At 43.1% G+C, this 19,476-nt stretch overlaps 1 protein-coding gene across 2 annotated transcripts; it reads right to left on the bottom strand.

Annotated features, from left to right (window-relative positions):
- Window positions 1–215: 215 nt before the first annotated feature.
- Window positions 216–13,330, bottom strand: hoxa10 (homeobox A10). Of its 2 annotated transcripts, none has more exons than XM_008117048.3 (2): window positions 4,513–13,330; window positions 216–1,924 (listed from the first exon to the last, which is right to left on the bottom strand). In XM_008117048.3, exons 1-2 carry the CDS (start codon window positions 5,471–5,473, stop codon window positions 1,650–1,652), a joined length of 1,236 nt encoding a protein of 411 aa, XP_008115255.1. In that variant the 5' UTR covers window positions 5,474–13,330; the 3' UTR covers window positions 216–1,649. The 2 variants fall into 2 exon arrangements, with proteins under 2 accessions (XP_008115255.1, XP_062840248.1); XM_062984178.1 differs by having other exon boundaries at window positions 1,793–1,924; window positions 4,460–13,330.
- Window positions 13,331–19,476: the final 6,146 nt, after the last annotated feature.

Genomic DNA, 19,476 nt, shown 5'->3' with positions numbered 1-19,476 from the left:
GCCGACAAACCTTAGAGCACCATTGCAATAGGACCCAGACACATTACGACCGTCTAGGTAATATTTAAATAGATTCCTCAAGTAATTGCAGGGGGCTCCGGCAAACTATGCGCCTGTTGTAAAAGTTCTTGGAGATCTAAAAGTGGGACCCTGAGAAATAAACAAGTCACAAAACGAGGTTTTGGGGTTTTTTTCCTCCAAGATGGTGGTGAAAATTCATTCCATTTTTTTTATTCTTCCAAGAAAACATAAACAGCGCCTGTGTTCTGTTTTCCTTTTAGCCCCACGCACAGCAGCTTTGACCATTTCAATTTTGGAAAGTAAGGACGAGAACTAACATTCTGGATAATGACAAGAATACTTGGTTTCCATCCGTGTTGGCATTTTAATAATAATATTATTAATAATATTAATATTTATAGAAATTTATACACATCTGTATTCATAGATTATTCTTATTATTACTATTACTATTATTATTATTTCTTCCTTTTGCACTACACGCTTGACCTTTGCAATGCATGTCACTTCACAGTATCAAAGAAATACGACATCACCTCTCTTTTCATACAATCAGGAAACCATTCCGAGGAGTAATATACATAGAAGGATAGGCTTTTATCCTTTGGATGAATTGAGCAACATAACTATTATTTTTCCTCCAAAAGTAGGAGGGATTTTTTTTGTTCTCTTTTTTTGCTAATAATGTGCTTGTCAAGGATACCTAGAAACACCCGAGGTATCCAAAGCAAAATCTACCATTAAGTCATTCCTTACAGCCAGATTTTGTAGTGATTTGTCCAGTAATGAAGACAAAACCTTTCCTAGCTTTCAAACAGGGTGGGGAAAATAGAGATCTTGCTCCTCCACTGCTCCCCCTCCCCTACGGAAACTCTGAAAACTGTGATACTAAATTTTAGAGAGGTGAGAGACAGACGAACACAGAGACAAATGACACACAGTCTTGACCCCAAGTGACAACCAGACTGTTTGTTTGTTTGCTTTGCACAGCGTCTGGGTATTTTTTTGCACAAAAGAGGAGGCGAAGAGAAGCAAAAACCAAAACCAGAAGGATCGTATTAGGCATTGACTATGGCCACATCGAAAAGATGCAGTCTGTTGTGATACAGTGACAAGAATTAATGTTTGCTGAGCTCCTTCTTTCGTGGGAGTGGCATACTCTCAGCCTCAAATTGAATGAACAAACATCCTGAGCTCATCTTGGTGACAAAGAGAATCATCTGTCTGCATACATACACACAAAGGTTTTGATATTTATCTGTCTTGGGAAATAGCTGGAGGGATCCTGGTCCTGCTTTCCTTTTCCAAGGGATTATGTAGATGTGAGACATAACACAGAGAGAAGGCGGTGGACTTATGCCACCATATAAGCTTGGCTCACTTTTCTGAAAGACCAGTGGACATCTCGGTGTCTGAAAAAATCCCATAGCGAGCACTGTTTTTTATGGCTTTATCCCGACCAAATAATAATAATAATCTACCACGATCAGGCAATGGAGAGGCTGGGAATGTGATGGCGAGGTTCAAATCCACGGAGGTGCTAGCAGCTTTCAAGCCTGCCCGGGGAAGTGTTGGGCTAGGGCGGGACATGGTCCTGGTGCTCATCCAGGCGCGCCTTGGAGGGTCCATCAGGAGAAATTGAAGTTGGCTGTGAGCTCCCGAATCCGGTTCTCTCGGTTCATTTTCTTGAGTTTCATCCGGCGGTTCTGAAACCAGATTTTGACCTGTCTGTCCGTGAGGTGGACGGAGCGGCTGATCTCTAGGCGACGCTCGCGAGTCAGGTACATGTTGAAGAGGAACTCCTTCTCCAGCTCCAGGGTTTGGTGCTTGGTGTAAGGGCAGCGCTTCTTGCGGCCACTTTTCGCCGTCAGCCAGTTGGCTGCCTGCTCCCCTTTGGAGCTGCCTAGTTTTGGGGAAGGAAGAAAGGGTCGTTACTAGCAGAACAGAGGGGCTGGCAGGACCCCCGAATGGGCGACTATTGTACGGAGTATCCGATCAGGGCGTCTCTGGGCACCAGAAGTCCTCCTTTGAAGATTGTTCTCTTTAGGCTGTGCTCTCAAAACGCAAGGAAAGGTTATCAGCCTACTAGTGACTTTGGTTTCCTCCTGCTCGTCTGAAAAGGCGGCCTGCTTTTGCAGTTGACACCGATACACATCCGTGCCTTTGACAGTGGCAGCCCCAAATGCATCCAGCCTGGCCTTTTGGTCTCTAAACGTTTGTTTCAAGTTAAAAAGCCAGATGCCTTGTGGATAATAATAATAATAATAATAATAATAATAATAATAATAATAATAAATGTAATACATTAATTATAATTATAATAAATAATAAATTTATTATTATTATTATTATTATTATTATTATTGATAATAAATGAAAACTAAATCTGGACTTGGTCTCCCCTTTTTGTGAGTATACAAATAATAAAGGTTAGCAAATATATAAATTATCAAACAAATAGTGAAAGCTTAGAAGATTGCTATTTCCAACAGATGGCTTGTGGATAATAATAATAATAATAATAATAATAATAATAATAATAATAATGCCAAAAGATCTCAGCCGGCATTTGGAAAAGATAGACATTGACAAAATTACGATCTGCCAACTGCAAAAGGCCACCCTACTGGGATCTGCACACATCATCCGAAAATACATCACACAGTCCTAGACACTTGGGAAGTGTTCGACTTGTGATTTTGTGATACGAAATCCAGCATATCTATCTTGTTTGCTGTGTCATAATAAAATAAATTATAATAAATATTAAATCATAAATGTATTATTATTATTATTATTATTATTATTATTATTATTATTATTAATAATAATAATAAGCTAAATACTAAATCTGGATTTGGTCTCTCCCTTTTGTGAGTATTTCTGCCCAGATGTTGGGCACAGCTGGGACTGCAGTCCCATAAACACGACTTCACTTGGAAGGAACGACTTCACTTGGAAGGCAAACCCGTTTCATACAAAGGGGACAAAACAACATCTATAGAATTAAACTAAGTGTGTCTGCTTTCCCCCTCTGCGTATTGGTGACGTTTAGGAATTTGGCAATTTAATGATGGAATAGTACACACACACAGAGGCAAAGGAAAATAAAATCATACAGAGATCTATTTTTAAAAGTACAGACTGTGTCGTGTACTATAAATAATATGCAAGGCAGACAGAGGGATAGCTATGGGCAATAGCTTTATGTGAAGAATTAATAAAAGAAGATTAGAGAGAGGAGAAATAAAAGAGACTTTGTTCGAGGTTACAGGGAAACCCTTTATCAGCTAATATGTGCTAAAGTAAACAAATTTAAATCACTCTCGGATAGAATGAGGTTTTGAATAAATGACTAGGATATATAACTATTATTAATTAAATTAAGACAATAGGTGGTGATTTATTATTAAGAGGGTGTGAAGTAAGTAAGTAGTTTGCAAAGTCTATGACTGGTGAAGGGAGGGAGGAGGATGGGACAAGGCAAGATTTTAGATTGTGATTTATTACTGCACTATAAAATAAAATAAAAATATTGTGTAAGGAGAAGGACATTTCCTTGTGTGCCTGCATGTATGCATGGATATCCACAACCTTTCACTACATCCCACTTGGAACTGCGAGGAGGCAACAGCTCTGGAGCGGCTCATTGAAATAATGGGTTCCTGAACAGGGACCCTGTCGTTCCTTTACCACCTGGTTCGTTCTTTCTGATGGCCCTTAAGTTACATCCGCCTGGTTAAGCTGCGAGGAACGTCAATTTGATAGTCATTCGCAGAAGGAGAATTTCAACCCAGCTGCCCCCCTCCCTTTTTAAGCCATCCAGGATCGTAAACTAGAACTTAGCCTGTTAATGGGTTTATTTATTGGCGCTGGCCTCATGCTTACTTTGGACGCTCTACAAACATCTCTGTTATCTCTTCGGGCACTTCTCCATCACTGTCCTCTCATCCATCTCTCCTTCTCCAACTTTTTATAACTCCGCATTTGTGCTTTCAGCCTTTGCCGGAAGCCCAGGACTGTGTTAGAAACTCCAGAGCGTGGCCTTCAAGATCAATCACAGCAACTGAAAATAATAGTACTTTTGGTTGCTGTGAGTTTTCCGGGTTGTATGGCTATGTTCCAGAAGCATTCTCTACTGACGTTTCACCACATATTTCTCCCACCCTGGACCTTCCAGAGGTATATAAACCTCCCTTGCTTAGTTTCCAATATACCTCAAAACCTCTGAGGGTGCCTGCCATAGATGTGGGCGTAACGTCAGGAGAGAATGCTTATGGAACGTAGCCATACAGCCCGAAAAACTAACAGCACAACACAAATAGTACTTTTTCCCTACATCTTGGTGCCCAAATATAAATATAACTTGAGTGGGTCAACTGAGACCATCCTTTCTGCAGATTGGAACTGGATGCTTAGGTTTGGGGGTCTTTCCTACCTTCACCCTCTCTCTTGGGAGGGGTGGCGTTTCTGGCATTGGATCTCGCTCACCTAAGGCCCCTTTCTCTGGGGAGGTCTTGTTGCTCTCGGAAGGCGCCGGGGAGAGTTCTTCCGCAGCCGAGGAGCAAGACGCCTGGCCTTCTTCCTCCCCAGTTTGGGAAACGCAAGCCAAAGTGCTGGGCGGGGAGGGCTCTTCGCCTTCTTTTCGGCCTTGATCCGGGACTGACAGCGAGGGAGGCAAGACCGGGGGGCTCTCAAAGCGCCCTGGAGGCTGCGGGGCGAAAGGGGACTCGGCAACCATTTGGCGATGGTGCTGGTGCGGATGGTGGTGGTGGTTGCTGTTGTAGCCGCTGCTGCAGGTGGAGGAGGAAGAGGAGGAGGAAGAGGTGCTGTTGGTGCTCTTAGCGGCGCCATAGGCTTGGGACAGGCGGAAGTAGCCTGGCACGGGCACCCCGTTGTTCATGGCACAGACCTCCGAGCTGAGCCTCGGGAAGGTGGACAGGTCGGTGGCCGCCGCCTCCTTGGGGCCCTTGTCCGAGTCGTAGAGACAGTAGGAACTCTCCTCCTTGATGCTGGGAGCGAAGGCGCAGGAAGTGGCTTGCGGGCTCTGTGGTTCTTCCAGGCGGCATGACCTGGGGCCGTCGAGCCAGGCGTCCATGCCCGGCATGTACTGGTGGGAGGACGGGGCCATGCTGGGGGGAGGGCCTTGCTCCTGGCGCTTGCTCAGGACCGGGAAAAGGCCGTAGTTCTGCAAGCCGTAGGGCAGCTCGGAGCTCTGAGGCAGGTAGACGCCGCTGTTGTTGGGATAGTAGCCGCCGCCGCCTCCGCCTCCTCCTCCATCACCGCCTCCTCCTTCTCCACCGCCTCCTCCTCCTCCGCCGTCCCTTCTTCCCGAAGCCGAGCTGATCAAGGAGTCCACCAGGAAGGAGCTGGCAGCGGGGCTCTCCGAGGAGCACGCCATGGCCGCGGGACAATTGGGCGAGGAGAGCAGATAGCCCTTTCTGGCTGACATTTCTTGTGCAAAACATGCTGGATAGGATTCGAGATACCCCCGCGCCTCGGCAAGGGCCCGCAGCCAATGGAAACCCGGCCCTGGCTCACAACCCCTCCCCGTTTGGTTTCGTAGGCACTGAGCGGCTCCTCCGGTCCACTTCTGAATTTCCTTGAGATATATATATAAATATATTTATATGTGTGTGAGAGAGAGTAAAATCGATGTTGCAAACGAGGGAGGGGGTTATGCATATGGGGGTGAGGAGGCCAGGAGGGAGAAAAACAATAGACAACCAATGTTCTTACCATACATCAAGGGAACCACTGATCACACAGGGAAGCTGATGAAGAAACACAACCTACAAACTGTTTACAGATCCACTGAGAAAATCCAACAATGCTACGTTCAGCAAAGGACAAGAGGGATTCTCTCACCTCTGCAGAAGTACATGTATACAATGCAGCTGTAGACAATGCAGTCTACATAGGGACCACCAAACCCGAATCAAGGAACATGAAAGGCATTGCAGGCTAACTCAACCAAAGAAGTCAGCCATAGCAGAGCACTTGATGAACCAGCCTGGACACAGTATATTATTTGAGAACACAGAAATGCTGAACCACTCTAACAACCACCATGTCAGACTACACAGAGAAGCCATTGAAATCCACAACCACCAGGACAATTTCAACAGAAAAGAGGTATTAAAGACTCTAAAATCAAGACACCGTAAATAAAGAACAACACTCAGTAAATAGAGGAATTCCAGACAAGAAACAATGAGGGCCAGCTAACACCTCCCAACAAAGGATCCCCCCAGGAAGCAGCCAGACCTTGAAGCTGAAAGGCTATTCAATGCTAATTCAAAGTGGCCAGTTGCAACATTCACACCTGCCTCAAGCAGACGAGAGTTCTTTCTCCCACTCTGAATATTCCACAGATACATAAAGCTCACTTGCCTAGTTTCCAACAAAACTCACAACCTCTGAGGATGCCTGCCATAGAAACATCAGGAAAGGCAAAACATCAGGAAAGAATGCTTCTGGAACATGGCCATACACACCAGAAAACTCACAGCAACACAGTGATTCCGGCCATGAAAGCCTTGGACAAAACCATTCATATACTTTTTAACATATGTGCTCATAGAAAACGGTAAAGGAACATTAGTGTTATTATGACATGTTTGACTCATCAAGTGATCCCTAAGCGACCCTTTTAACACCCCGTTCCTCCTTCGGGCCCTTCCCAGCCCCAGCATATCCCAGTAGCCCCAACAGCAACTCTTTCGCCATCTCCTTGCAGAGAGATGAGATTAATAATGCAACCAAGCCCCGGTATTGACGGGAGAGGCGGCGGGATACTTCCATGCTTCCCTACTTTCCTGTTAGGAGGATGATGGAGTGGTGATTATGTCTGATTGGATACTGGGAAGTTCCAAACCAAACCTGACCTTCTCCCCAGCAGCCAAGGTTTACGGACATCATAAAGTCAGCCAGGCTCCTTGAGAAGTCAACTACTGTAATGAAGATCATACTCATGGCTGGTGCTGTCTTGGTATACCAGTCCCAGCAGAGTAGGGCCAAGACTTCCTCTGGAAGACGGCGAAAGGGAAATCGCTGGGATTCCAGTTTCAGGAGGGAAGGCTGACCTTTTTGTCAAAAGAAATCTGTGAGCTAAATTTGTAATGGGTTGCTGTGAGTTTTCTGGGCTGTAATCTCTATTTCGCTCAAAGCAAGAGTTGTAATCTATTTCATAATAATGTAGGATAGAAAAAGGAGAATCTAACCGGGGTTTTCTATCCTTGTTTTCTCTCCCCACCTATTGGATGGAACGGACGTGGAATCTGCAGATTTTTAAATATTTTCATTCGATCCCTTCCGAGTCATTGGCAAGCTCCCCTCACCGATAAAATATTATATTTAGTTAAAAAATCCTCTGCTAGTCAGTATGTAATTTCGGCCAAGGTGATAGCAATGAAACAAAGGGGAGAGATGCAGAGAGATTGAAGGAATCAAGGCTCCAGTTTCCCTCCTGTTTGTTTTGCCAGAAATCGGTTGAAATCGGACCAAATGGGTCGAGGCGATAATGGCGCCTTTTGGAATGGTTAATTTAAAAAATAGAAAATAATAACATAAAAAAACAACTTTCTAATTCATGTTTAGCCACTCTCGTTCCAAACCACCCCTACCGCTGGTAATACTGAACTAGTTGACAGTCTCTGTTCCCAAGAGAGGACGAATATCCTTTAGAAGAACTCCATATTGTGTAGTAAATCTCTCCTTTTTGGCACCCGGGTCCTCGTCCATAAAGTCCTCAAAAGCGCTGAGGATGCCAAGGAGCTGGGGAGGCGAAGCGAGGCAGTAGCTTCACTTCTGCTCAAGTCTAAATGGGTGAAAATGGTCCATCTCAGGCCAGACCAGGGTTGACCCCTGGCTTTCCTACAGAGTTCCTATCCTAGAAAACGAATTAGGAGAAACAATGTGTCCTCGAAGTCCTTAACGGCCAGAATCACTGGGTTGCTGTGACTTTTCCGGCCATGCTCCAGAAGCATTCTCTCCTGACGTGCCACAGGCATCTATGGCAGGCATCCTCAGAGGTAATAAGGTATGTTGGAAACTAGTCACGTGGGTTTATATATCTGTGAAAGGTCCAGGGTAGGAGATAGAACTTGTCTATTGGAGCAGACGTGAATATTTCAATTGGCCACCTTGATTAGCAATGAATAACATTTCAGCTTCAAGATCTGGCTGCTTCCTGCCTGGGGGAATCCTTTGTTGGGAGGTGTTAGTTGACCCTGATTGATCCATATCTGGAATTCCTCTGTTTTCTGAGTGGTATTCTTTATTTATTGTCCTGATTTTAGAGGTTTTTTTAAATACTGGTAGTCAGATTTTGTTCATTTTCATGGTTTCCTCGTTGAAATTGTCCACATGCTTATGGATTTCAATGACTTCTTTGTGTAGTCTGATAGGATGGTTGTTAGAGTGGTCCAGCATTTCTATGTTCTCAAATAATATGGTTGCCTTTGAAGAAAAAAATCCCCTCCTGTTTTAAATACACCCTTTTGAGGTGTGCAGAAGACATCAGGGGGAAAAAAAACTTTTGGGGTTTCCCCATCAGCCACACACTTCCATCTCAGGGATATTAAAACAGAGCAGCTCTCCGGAATTTCCTGGCTGTCGGAAGTTGAGAAGACTGGAAGAAGTTGCTGAAACTTGGTATGGCCTCCATAAAACCTTTACAGAAAGGCCCACCCCACCCTAGACATAAACAGGCCTGCAAACTCCCCGCCTATTGCCTTCTCACTCCCTCCACTACCAGCCAAGATTTCTACCCCAAGATTGGTCCAACCTTTCGGTGTCTAACTGAATTTAATATTAGATCCAACCAGATGGAAATCAAGTTTCAGCAGCCTGTGGAAATCTTTCTTTTTCTCTCTCCCCCCAATCTTTGGTTACACTGTTTGTACTTCCTCAGCTCGACTTACCTTACAATGTGTTAATGTGTGGAGAACAAGCTCTTATCAGATTCCTTCGAGGCCCATATCGCTTCCATGAAAATGAATACCATATAAGGAGCCCTTTTACGGGCGAGGACATAGAACCCCTATTATCAGTAGGCTTAGCGTGATAAATACAGATTTAAATATAATGAAATTGGGGTTCCCGCCCACAAAAGGGGTTCAGCGCCTCAGCGGCCTGCCTGAACAAGGATTAGATAGAACCAAACATCTCTTCGGTGGGATGTTTATGTTTAGCAAGACAACGTGAAATGAGAGACCAATTTTAAAAACCTTGGTGGAAAGTATTAGCAGCAGCAACAGCCCTCTGGGTGATATTCTTGGCCTGAGGCAAAGAAATTGAGGCAAGAAGGTCACTCCAAATGTCTATGAAATCGCCCCTAAGCGAAATAAAATGCGAATTTATAGAAACTGGAAAGGCCTTTAAAACAAAGCAGCGGAAGAACTGGAAAGCGAGGCAGACAAAGACTAGAATGACTGCATCCAATGTGATATATAGATAATCTAGAAATATATATACACAAAGATGCATATGCACAGAGGTCTGCCATCCCTTGCTGTGGACCTATATTTCCCATATCAACAGGCACACAAACATTAGTGAATATTGTGGACAATCACTCAATGCTTAAATATCCTAAAGGCATCAGATGCTGTATGATTTTGAACGCTAGGCTGTATTGCAGAGTAAAGAACTAGTAACCTCCTAAGCCTTTCACTCTTTGTTTATTGATGTATATATTTGCTAACCTGTATTCTATGTGTATGTTGATTTGCCAGTTTGATTGTACCTCTTTGGTGTAGGAGGAGTTATAGACATGTGATTGTACTGAGCATGTTCAGACTCAGGACTCCATTTTGTTATTTGAGTTAGCTTTACACCTTGGTGGAGATGAATGCATGTTGATGTTAGGACTTCAATAGAGATGTATGCTTATGGACTTCAGTGAATACAATTATACTTAAAGACAATGGACTATTAATTAAGAATGATACCTTGTGTACTCAACACAGAGAGAAGCTACATCCTTTCCATAACTGAACTTTAATAAGAAATGTGCCTGTATAGTGAATTAATCCAAGATGTTTATGAATAAACAAAATATGCTATTTTTCAAAGAAGTCTTGGTTTTTTAAATCTCTGGGTGCATATTTTAAACTAAGAGGTTTTCAGGGAGTGTATATATTTTGGGCAACTGCAATTCCAATTACAACTGCAACTTCAAAGAAACAACCAAATATATTTTCGTAGTGGCATGTCTTTGCCCTTGGCAGTCCGAAGACATGGTTTCTCAGTTTATCAGTGTGCTTATATTAATGTTTGTGAATATCACTTACTCAAAGAGTTGACTTCTAACAAGACCATCCTTTTATTGACTAGTGGTTTTCAAAAGGTGGTCTCCACATGTTAATGGGGATTTACATTTGCCAGAGGATGTAACATCTTTTCCCCCTTTTCAATAAGGTTATGATTGTCATTTATTTCCAAAAAGTTATTGCCCCGGAGAGTGGGTGCAGTCATTCCCAATATGATTCTTCCTTGCCTTAAAAAAAACCTCTAAGAGATTCATGGGGCCACCATAAAAGGCAAATAAGCATACAGGGTGGACCCCTACTTGTCCACTTTCCAGCCACATTGTGCTGAGATGCAGGAAGAGAGATCAGTTGGATCTTTGCTCCGACCTAATTTTCTTAAGTTGCAGAAGAAAACTCGAGGAGAGAAAGGGGTAGGCCCAGCAAACTAGGCTCCAAAAACAGGTTTAAAATCCTTCCTTCCTCGGAGGCGTTTTCGACTCAAAATAAATACCTCTGCCATGAGGAGGGGGTGGCTTTTATGAGCCCCCGCGGTGCCTTGGAGCCAATGTGCAGGGCAAAAAGGCAGCAGCCATTCCTCCCTGAGTGAGGCTCCCTTTTATTGTTGCGTTTATGGAGGCAATGCGCCTGGCTTTGATGGTCAAGGCACTCCGGGTCTGATCCAAAGCCTGGTGAGGTCAATGGTAAGAAGACGAAGCAGGAAGAGAGAAAGAGGAAGACGCCTGGGGTTGGCTTGGGATCGGTTTAGGAGGAGCTCCGGGGCTCTTTCTTGAATCGCTAACAAGGCCAAGCCCAGCCAACTTCAACTCGCCTCGTCAAAGCCACTGAAGTAAAACTAATAATGTGCACTTGATTCTTAACTATAAAAGATAATGGTCAATTCTGGAGCAACTAAACTACTTTGGCGTGCATTGTGTGCAGCGGCCACATTTTAAACACTTAACAATGTGTCTCGGACATTAACCAGGGCTTTATAGCGTTGCTTAAGACTATTAATGCAGGGGCACAGGATGAGAAATCACTGCTCTTTCATTCGGCCCCTGCCAACACGACGAGCCCTGCTTGGAGAGGGAAGAAGGCGGGGAAGGGGGGGGGGGTTGCTCAATAAGGGCAAACCACAATTGTGCCAAAGATTTGGACCCCGTGGAAATCTTTTCCCCTTAACTGGGCCTTCCAAGGGGGACGAGCGAGTTTAAAACTTCCTAGCAAGTTGCCTTAGTGGAAAATATCATTTTTTTTAAATCCCTTTATTGGTCCAAGACAAATATCATAACTACGTTAATAGAGTCGTTTGCACTGTTTTATGAACCTGGGCTTTTCAAAAAGTTAAAATTACAAATAAAAGCAAGACAGGGATAAATAAACCATAAGAGCGCAGCAGCCTGCAGCTAGATGGAAGGATGGATTCACTTTTTCCTTCTTTTTTTATGTTCCCCTCCAGCTGAAGAAGCGTGATTTATTCCCTGGCTATTTCCAGGAAGAACCCAAAGGTACCGAATTGTTAATCAAGGGGATGTTACTTTGTATGCTAATTAAACCAGGCTTTATATGTCTGACGTGGGCAAATTGAGAGGCAACAAAGAGAGAGAGGGAGGGAGGGAGGGAGAGAGAGAGAGAGGTGGAGATGGACCACTCTAACAACCACTCTAACAACTACACAGAGAAACCATTGAAATGCACAAAATCTGGCTACCAATATTAAAAAAAACCCCTTAAAAACAGGACAATAACAGTCTGAAAACAGAAGAATTTCAGACATTAAACAATCAGGGCCAACTAACACCTCCCAACAAAGGATTCCCCCAGACAGGAATCAGTCAGGCTTTGAGGCTGCAAGGCTTCTCAATGCTAATCAAGGTAATTAATTGCAACATTCACACTTGCCTTCAACAAACAAGAGTTATTTCTCCCACCCTGAACCTTCCACAGATATAGAAACCCCATTTGATTAGTTTCCAACAAGCCTCACAACTTCTGAGGATGTAGGAGAAACTTCAGGAGAGAATGCTTCCGGTACATGGCCATACAGCCTGGTGGGCGGAATTGTTTGGAGTGAAGGTGACGTCGAGGACGGAAAAATCTAAAAGCTGTTATGGGACTCCAAAAACATGCTGAGTGTAAAGATACCACCGTAGGCCTCAGTTTGAACATATTCAACCACATTAATTTAATGCAGCCTTATTTAATGTTCAAGAGGTCAGTTGGCAAGAATGTGACTGCGTGCCAAGCCCGTTTCCCCGCTAGATAAATTCCCTAAGAAGCGGCTTTCCATCAGGCATTTCTGAGAAAGCCTCTCTTTGCCAAGAGAAGTGACAAATGGCTACCAAAGTCGTTTTTATCTCCCCTTCCACTTTCTTTCTTGCCAAGAGGGAGAGGGAGGATCGGTTTGGGATATCTGGTCCCATTAAAATTCGAAGTGCCTTTACATCTGAAACCCAGTTCCTCTGGCAGCTTGAATTCTTGTCTGGCTGAACCCCTCCTAGTAGTATCTGGCGACTCATTTCCTTCCCATGGCTGGAGACGGGGTTTATGTGGGGAAACAAGCGTAAGACCGCAGCCTAAGGTTCAGCCTGCAAGGAAGTCTGGTTTTCAAAGGGGTCGCTTTGGTATGGGCCACAAAGGGACACATTTACTGGGAGGTAAAGTCAAGGGCATCTCATTAAGTCAATGCATTTTGCAAAAAAAAAAAAAAAAGAGCAAACCAAATTTCCACAAGTATAACAGTCAATGAAGGCACCCTTATATAATCCAAATATTCAGGGCTGTAATTGTATATATATATTGCATAGGAAGAAGTCTGGTTCAATTCAATAGCATTGCCTAATACTTGCAAAAGTTCAGAGTATTAGAAACCAGCATTTACATTTATCTGACTCTTTCTGCAGTGGTAAGCAATCAATTTGCCTCCACACTGGGCAATAAAAAATGTAGTCTGCATTGATCTGTATATTAATTTATTCAACAGATGTGGGTTTATGCCTTAAAAGAGATGTTGAGAGGCAATACAAGGCTGGAAGAAAAGTTGAAAGGCCTAGTTGTTTTTTTATGATTTTTTTTTAAAAAAAACAAATTTTATTTATATGAAATGTATAAGATGCGCTCGTTTATTTCAGGTGTGGAGGCAACATTTGTTTATGAAAGAAAGATCTATGTATTTGCACACTCGATGATTCCATCACTAGTGATTCAATCTCTGGGAAAAATACAGCAAAGTAGTAACTGTTTCGGAAGAGGGCAGAGAAGAAACCTGGACATTTTATACCCCACTGTACAGAAATGTGTATGATATTTTAAGAAAAACAGCCTATTAAACATTGGGTTATATCACTATATATAACTAGGCATGGCTGGTGTAAAATCAATGGGCCTCAAGGAAGGATTAAATTAAGCCCTACGGATTTCAGAGGCTGTAAAGATCGCAACATCTCAACCTAACCCGCTATTAACTTTTAAAATATAATTTCTCCCTCCCGATACATCTTCACAACTTTTCAGAACATTTAGACCAAAAAAAAATATATGGTAAGGCCTAGGCAAAAAGAGAAAAACCCAGGCCTACAGAAAACCCCAGTTTAGAATTAGTTCAACCCCTATAGAAGCTTTTTTAAAATTTATAATAAAATAAAAGCAAAAAGCAAAAACAAATAATGTGCTGTTTATATATTTCGGAGCAGGGACAGATTTTGGTTGGTTGGTTCATGTGCTGTAGGTAACAGCTAATTTCACATATGCATACGTATATGTATATGTATAACAATATAGGGCATTGGTTTAGCGAGCTTCTCTCTCTCTCTCTATGTATATATATGTGTGTGTGTATATATAGAGAAAGTGGGGGGGAGAGAACTCGTATATGCTGTCGAAGGCTTTCACGGGCCGGAATCACTGGGTTTCTATGAGTTTTCAACATTCATACTTACCTCCAACAGACCTCCACTGACAAGAGTTCTTTCTCCCACCCTGGACCTTTCACAGATATATAAGCCCAATCTTTCAGAGATATATAAACCTCATATATTATATATGGCATATATACTATATACTATATAAATATGTGTGTGTGTGTGTATACACACACACACATATACATATATACATATACATATATATGGTATATAATATCTATACCTTATGTATAAACCATATATATATATATATATATTCACACATACACACACACACATACATACATACAAACACATACACATATGTATGATAGGTCCCGCATTTAGAGAACTACTTGGTTCAGCAAACGTGAAATTTGAAATTTTGTAGAACCATAGTTGCTCCCCAGGAGAAGGAGGTCCTATTCTAACAGACTCAGAGCAGGAGAGACTGGGTCAGGTGATTAGGAGATGGATTACAGAATCTCGGGAAAATTGACCTGCCACCCATTTCCTTTCCAGGGAGATAGGAATCGGGTCTTCTGACCGTGAAAAATTCCGCTGGGCTGTTTAATCGCCCCTCTGACTGCACTCCAGTCCCATCTTGACCGAGGAAAACTTCAACAGTGGACTTCAAAACTCACTTATCAATAAATCGCTCTCAAGAAAGAAAGAAGAAGAAAGGGGAAGAAAAAACCCAGAGGCTTTTAAGTGAAGGCACGCTTTGGACCGAAAGAAGCGAATTAATGCCACGGAAAGGCGCTTCAAAGTCAGGGCCCGAGGAAACACGATCAGTAAGTATCTGTTCTCCTCGTCTGTTTACATAGAGGGGCGATATCACAAGGCCAGCCCGCCGCCGGCCTTAAGAAATCAGGAATGCTCCTTCTCAACCCGCCTAGGTGCTTCGCCCTTTGTATTTGATACCCCAGATCAGGTTCACGACGGGAAAGAAAGCTAAAAAACAAATAAATAGACGCTGCTGCAGACTGTTTTCCCTTTCTGGAAGCGGACACGATCCACGGACATTTGAACACGCCTCACTTCCACGAAAGTAAATGGAAAGTCAAGCATACGATCTCAGATCGTGAGGCTTTGGGCCCAGCTCCCAAAGTTATACACAACACTGCTCTATATCTCAGGATCTGATCCCAGTTGTTCTGCTTGTCCCAGATTATCTGACATTGTAGATCCATATTGTTGAGGAATCTGAGCTGTTAGACTCAAAATAACCCTCAGTTGGGTTAAATATAGCATAAATATAGCAGAGTACCAGAAGTAAACTTCATAACCAGCAGAAGCTTACTTGTGGTGAGCTAGGATAAGCCTTTACTCCATAGGATGGCACAGGATTGATAGACAAGGTCTTGGAGCTAAATAGTTTACTAAATCTCAATCTGGGATCAGATCCTGGGACATAGAGCAGTGTAGATCCAGCCTCAGATTACATCTCCACTGACCACTTAATATAATTTTGAAGGCGGCTTTACATTACCAGATTTAGATGTTTCAAGTTGCAAATGTACAACAAGGGCTTCAAACAGGCATATTACCAAAATCAGTAAAATAATCTGAAATAGAGATAGTAATGTGCATCAGCATGCCTAAATGCAAACTACTTTGTATGGTGCTCTCGAGGTCCACATATTTGCATTGCCGTGGCCTTGAAACGTGACTTTAGTCATGCCCACAGAGAATAGCTTTCTTCTCTGCTGGTTTGACACTGTGTAGATAAGTCATTGTCTTATCACACTGGGCCTTCCCAGTGTGGTTAGGGTCAGGACTACATTGCTAAACTACAGGTTTTCAACGAGATTTCACTCTCAAAATAACTCTATCTCTACATACTCTCCTAGATCAATACAGGTTCTAAATGCAGCCTCCATTTAGGGTCAACATTAAACTGGGAGAGGGGAGGATGGTGGGATTCAGTAAAACAGCTTTTTGTTCCACATTCACTTCTATCGATTTCCACCTCCTCTTTAGAAAGGGAAGAGTTGGCCTCTCCAGGGGAAAAATGCATTTAACCAACACTGCCGTGAATCAACCTTCGTAGGCCCGTGAGCCCTGCCAAAGCCAAAAGAGTAGCCTCACATTCAATAAGGCCATCAAGAATCCCTGCCATCCTCAGCCTCTGCCAAGATAGATCTAGTTGATAGAAGACACCAAGCCGTCTCCACATAAACGTCAAGATTCATAATATTCTCAGAGATGGATGAGTGTTTTTAACACACACGTAATACAGTCACAGAGAGCCTCCGGCCTGGCTCGAGCTTGTTTTCCCATCACCTAGACTGTTTGCCAAACTTCTTAATGAAAAGTTTTCTCCTTTTCACGTTAACAGTTCATGTCCCAACGCAGAAAAGCCTTTCAACAATTCATGCAATGGCACGCGATTGAACCCCTGGATGTCGCAGTCATCATGCCTTTGGAGCTGGAGGAGATTGCTCCCAGACAAATAGATATACATTCACAATATATATATATAGATACATGCAAAGGAGAGGAACTGAAGTAAACATAAAAAGCTGGGACCAAAGATCCATAAAAGTCACTCTAGGAACGTGTAAATAAAGAACAACACTAAAAAAAGGGAATTCCAGACAGGAAGCAATCAGGGCCAGCTAATCACCTCCCAACAAAGGATTCCCCCAGGCAGGAAGCAGCCAAGCTTTGAAGCTGCAAATGCTCAATGCTAATCAAGGTGACCAATTGCAACATTCACACCTGCCTCAAACAGACAAGAGTTCTTTCTCCCACCCTGGACATTATTCTACAGATGTATAAACCCCACTTGACTAGCTTCCAACAAACCTCACAACCTCTGAGAATGCCTGCCATAGATGTGGGTGAAACATCAGGAGAGAATGCTTCTGGAATACTTCGATAACTTATTATTATCATTATCCTCTATAATAGATATTTAGCAGTAGCAAAATTACGGTTATGAAATAACAACGAAAATAATTTTGTGGTTGGGGGGGGGGGTCACCACAACATGAGGAACTGTATTATAGGGTCGCAGGCATTAGGAAGGTTGAGAACCACTGCTATAGGTGGACTTGGGTTCCTTTTTAACCCCCAAACTTCGTCTGGAAGGGAATACTTACCCACTGATGAGGTCTCAAACCAAATGAACCAAGTTTCTGGGTAACTTCTGCTGCAGCCTGCTCACTTCCACAGCAAGAAGTGAGCCGCCGGCTTCGCCTTACCTTTTTGCAAAACTGACCGTGGAAAGTGAAATAATAGAATGTGCGGCTCATACAACGTGAAAGGAACAAAGGCCAAGATTTCAGTCGTCGCCCCCCCCCCCCCCCTCAATTCTCCCCCTTTTCTCCCACTGCGGCTTTGACATTGATCTGAAGGGCGCCATCTCGTGGCCACCGGGTGCCTCAGCAGGGCAGCCAAGCTTTCTCCACTCCAGGCCTCCTTTCAAGGCAGAAGAGAGGACTGCTCCTAACCCCGCTATTTGCCACCCTCCTGAGCTAAAACCAAGGCCGAAACCATCCGCCTCGTTTATAGCCCAGCTTTCCCCAGTATGCAAATGCACCAAGTCGTGGGCACTTTTATGACTCCATTGTCCCAGCAACATCCCCAAAAGGGATGTACTTCCTTTAAAAAAAAAACCCTAGGCCAGCAAATCACCAGCAGCAGCCCCTCCACAAAGTAGAGAAACCCCATGACTCAGGCTAGCCCTGAATAACCAGTTAATGTTTAACTAGCAAAGGAAGTGGCCAGCTGAACGTTTATGGCCACCCGTCTTTTCTTCTGTCTGCCTCTCTCCATCTATCTTTCTATCTCACCCTTTTAAGAGCCTCGCATTCCTTTGTAGCATGCCAGCAAAATAAACAAACAAGTCAGCCAGCTCTTCTCTCTCGCTCTCTCTCTCTCTGTCTTTCTCTCTCTCAATCCCTCTCTTCCCCCATTTCCTTTGGCCAGACACTGTCTGGATAGGTGGGGGTGGCTAGCAAGAGGCCAGAGCCAGTTAGCCCTTCACCTCAAGGTTATGGGTGATGTCCAAAGCAATACGGAAGTTCAAAGCCAATAAACAATAGGGCAAAAAATGGTGCCGACTTTCTTTTCTGATTAAAAAAAAGTATAGGGGCTTGACTTTTTCCATTCATTGGGGCTTGTTTTGTCATTTTAAAATACCCATCACATTCATGACTCCCTAGGATAAAGTAATGAGAGAGGTGCCCTTTTCACGGTACAGGGATCTCTTGATTTCATTGCAGTGATTAGGTATATATCCAATACAACAAAACAAAAAGAAGAAAATCAGACATTAAAAATATTTTTAAAAGAGGTACACGGTCCTGCATAATATTGCAACATCCAAACTGAACAAAATGTGACATATTTTCAAGTTTGTTGTAAAACAAGACGGAAACATACCATGATTTAGATCTTGCTCGATTATTAGTAATACCTTTAAATAACAGATTAAATAATAGCAATTATATCCTTAAATAAAAAAGAATAAAAATGTATCACATATACATATTTTTAAAAGTAAAGCTAAGGAAATTCTAATGCCTCTTGCTTAATTGTCTAATGCCTCTTGCTTTCAAAAGCCTTGGGACTTTTCTTTCTTTCACAAAGTAACCATCTGCCACCTTCACTTTCCAGAGATAGAAGGCCAATAGCTCACTACTCAGCCTCTGCCAGGTCCCCATGGTCTTCATAGAAAGCTCTTTCCCTAAGAATTACTCATAGGCCCAAACATGTCTCAACCAATATGCTTCAGCATAGCCACAATTGCTGTGTTGACGATCAAATCCTGCCACAAAAATCCTCCTTAGGTTTGGAGCAGTATGGGTTCAGGAATATGGTGTTGGAAGGAAACAAGGGCACCTGAGGTCCAGACATCAAGTGAGCTTCTCTAATGCATTTTTGTGCTTGTGAACAAAAGCATAAAGTCTATAACCTCCCATTACTTTGATTTCTCTTCTCATGGCTCTTCCACACAGCCATGTCACCCAGAATATCAAGGCAGAAAATTCAACAATATCTGCTTTGAGCTGGGTTATCTGAGTCCACACTGCCCTATATTCCAATTCAAAGCAGAAAATGTGGGATTTTATTCAGCTGTGTGGAAGGGGCCTCAGTTTAGACAAACCTGGCCTCCTCCTTCTAACTGAACCCCGCCTACGCATTCATACATTCCAGGCATGTTGCACTGGCTTATCAAAACCTGAGGAGAAACAATAGGCAAATGGCATTTCAGAAGTCAGGATTCAAATCCCCAGTCATCAGATAATACCCATGACTATAACAGAATGATAAAAAATGTAAAAAGTAAA

Source organism: Anolis carolinensis, chromosome 6 (genome assembly GCF_035594765.1).
Source record: "Anolis carolinensis isolate JA03-04 chromosome 6, rAnoCar3.1.pri, whole genome shotgun sequence".
NCBI classification, from domain to species: domain Eukaryota; kingdom Metazoa; phylum Chordata; class Lepidosauria; order Squamata; family Dactyloidae; genus Anolis; species Anolis carolinensis.
Note: the sequence above shows the minus strand (reverse complement) of the source record. Positions and strands in the feature narration are given on the sequence as shown.

What these genes read in the sequence shown, in the direction of transcription:
- hoxa10 (XM_008117048.3), bottom strand. Translation starts at nt 5,473, where the DNA reads ATGTCAGCCAGAAAGGGCTATCTGCTCTCCTCGCCCAATTGTCCCGCG. An exon ending in CCCAGAGAAAGGGGCCTTAG is followed by an intron (nt 1,925 to 4,512) that starts GTGAGCGAGATC and finishes CCCCAAAACTAG; the next exon opens with GCAGCTCCAAAGGGGAGCAG.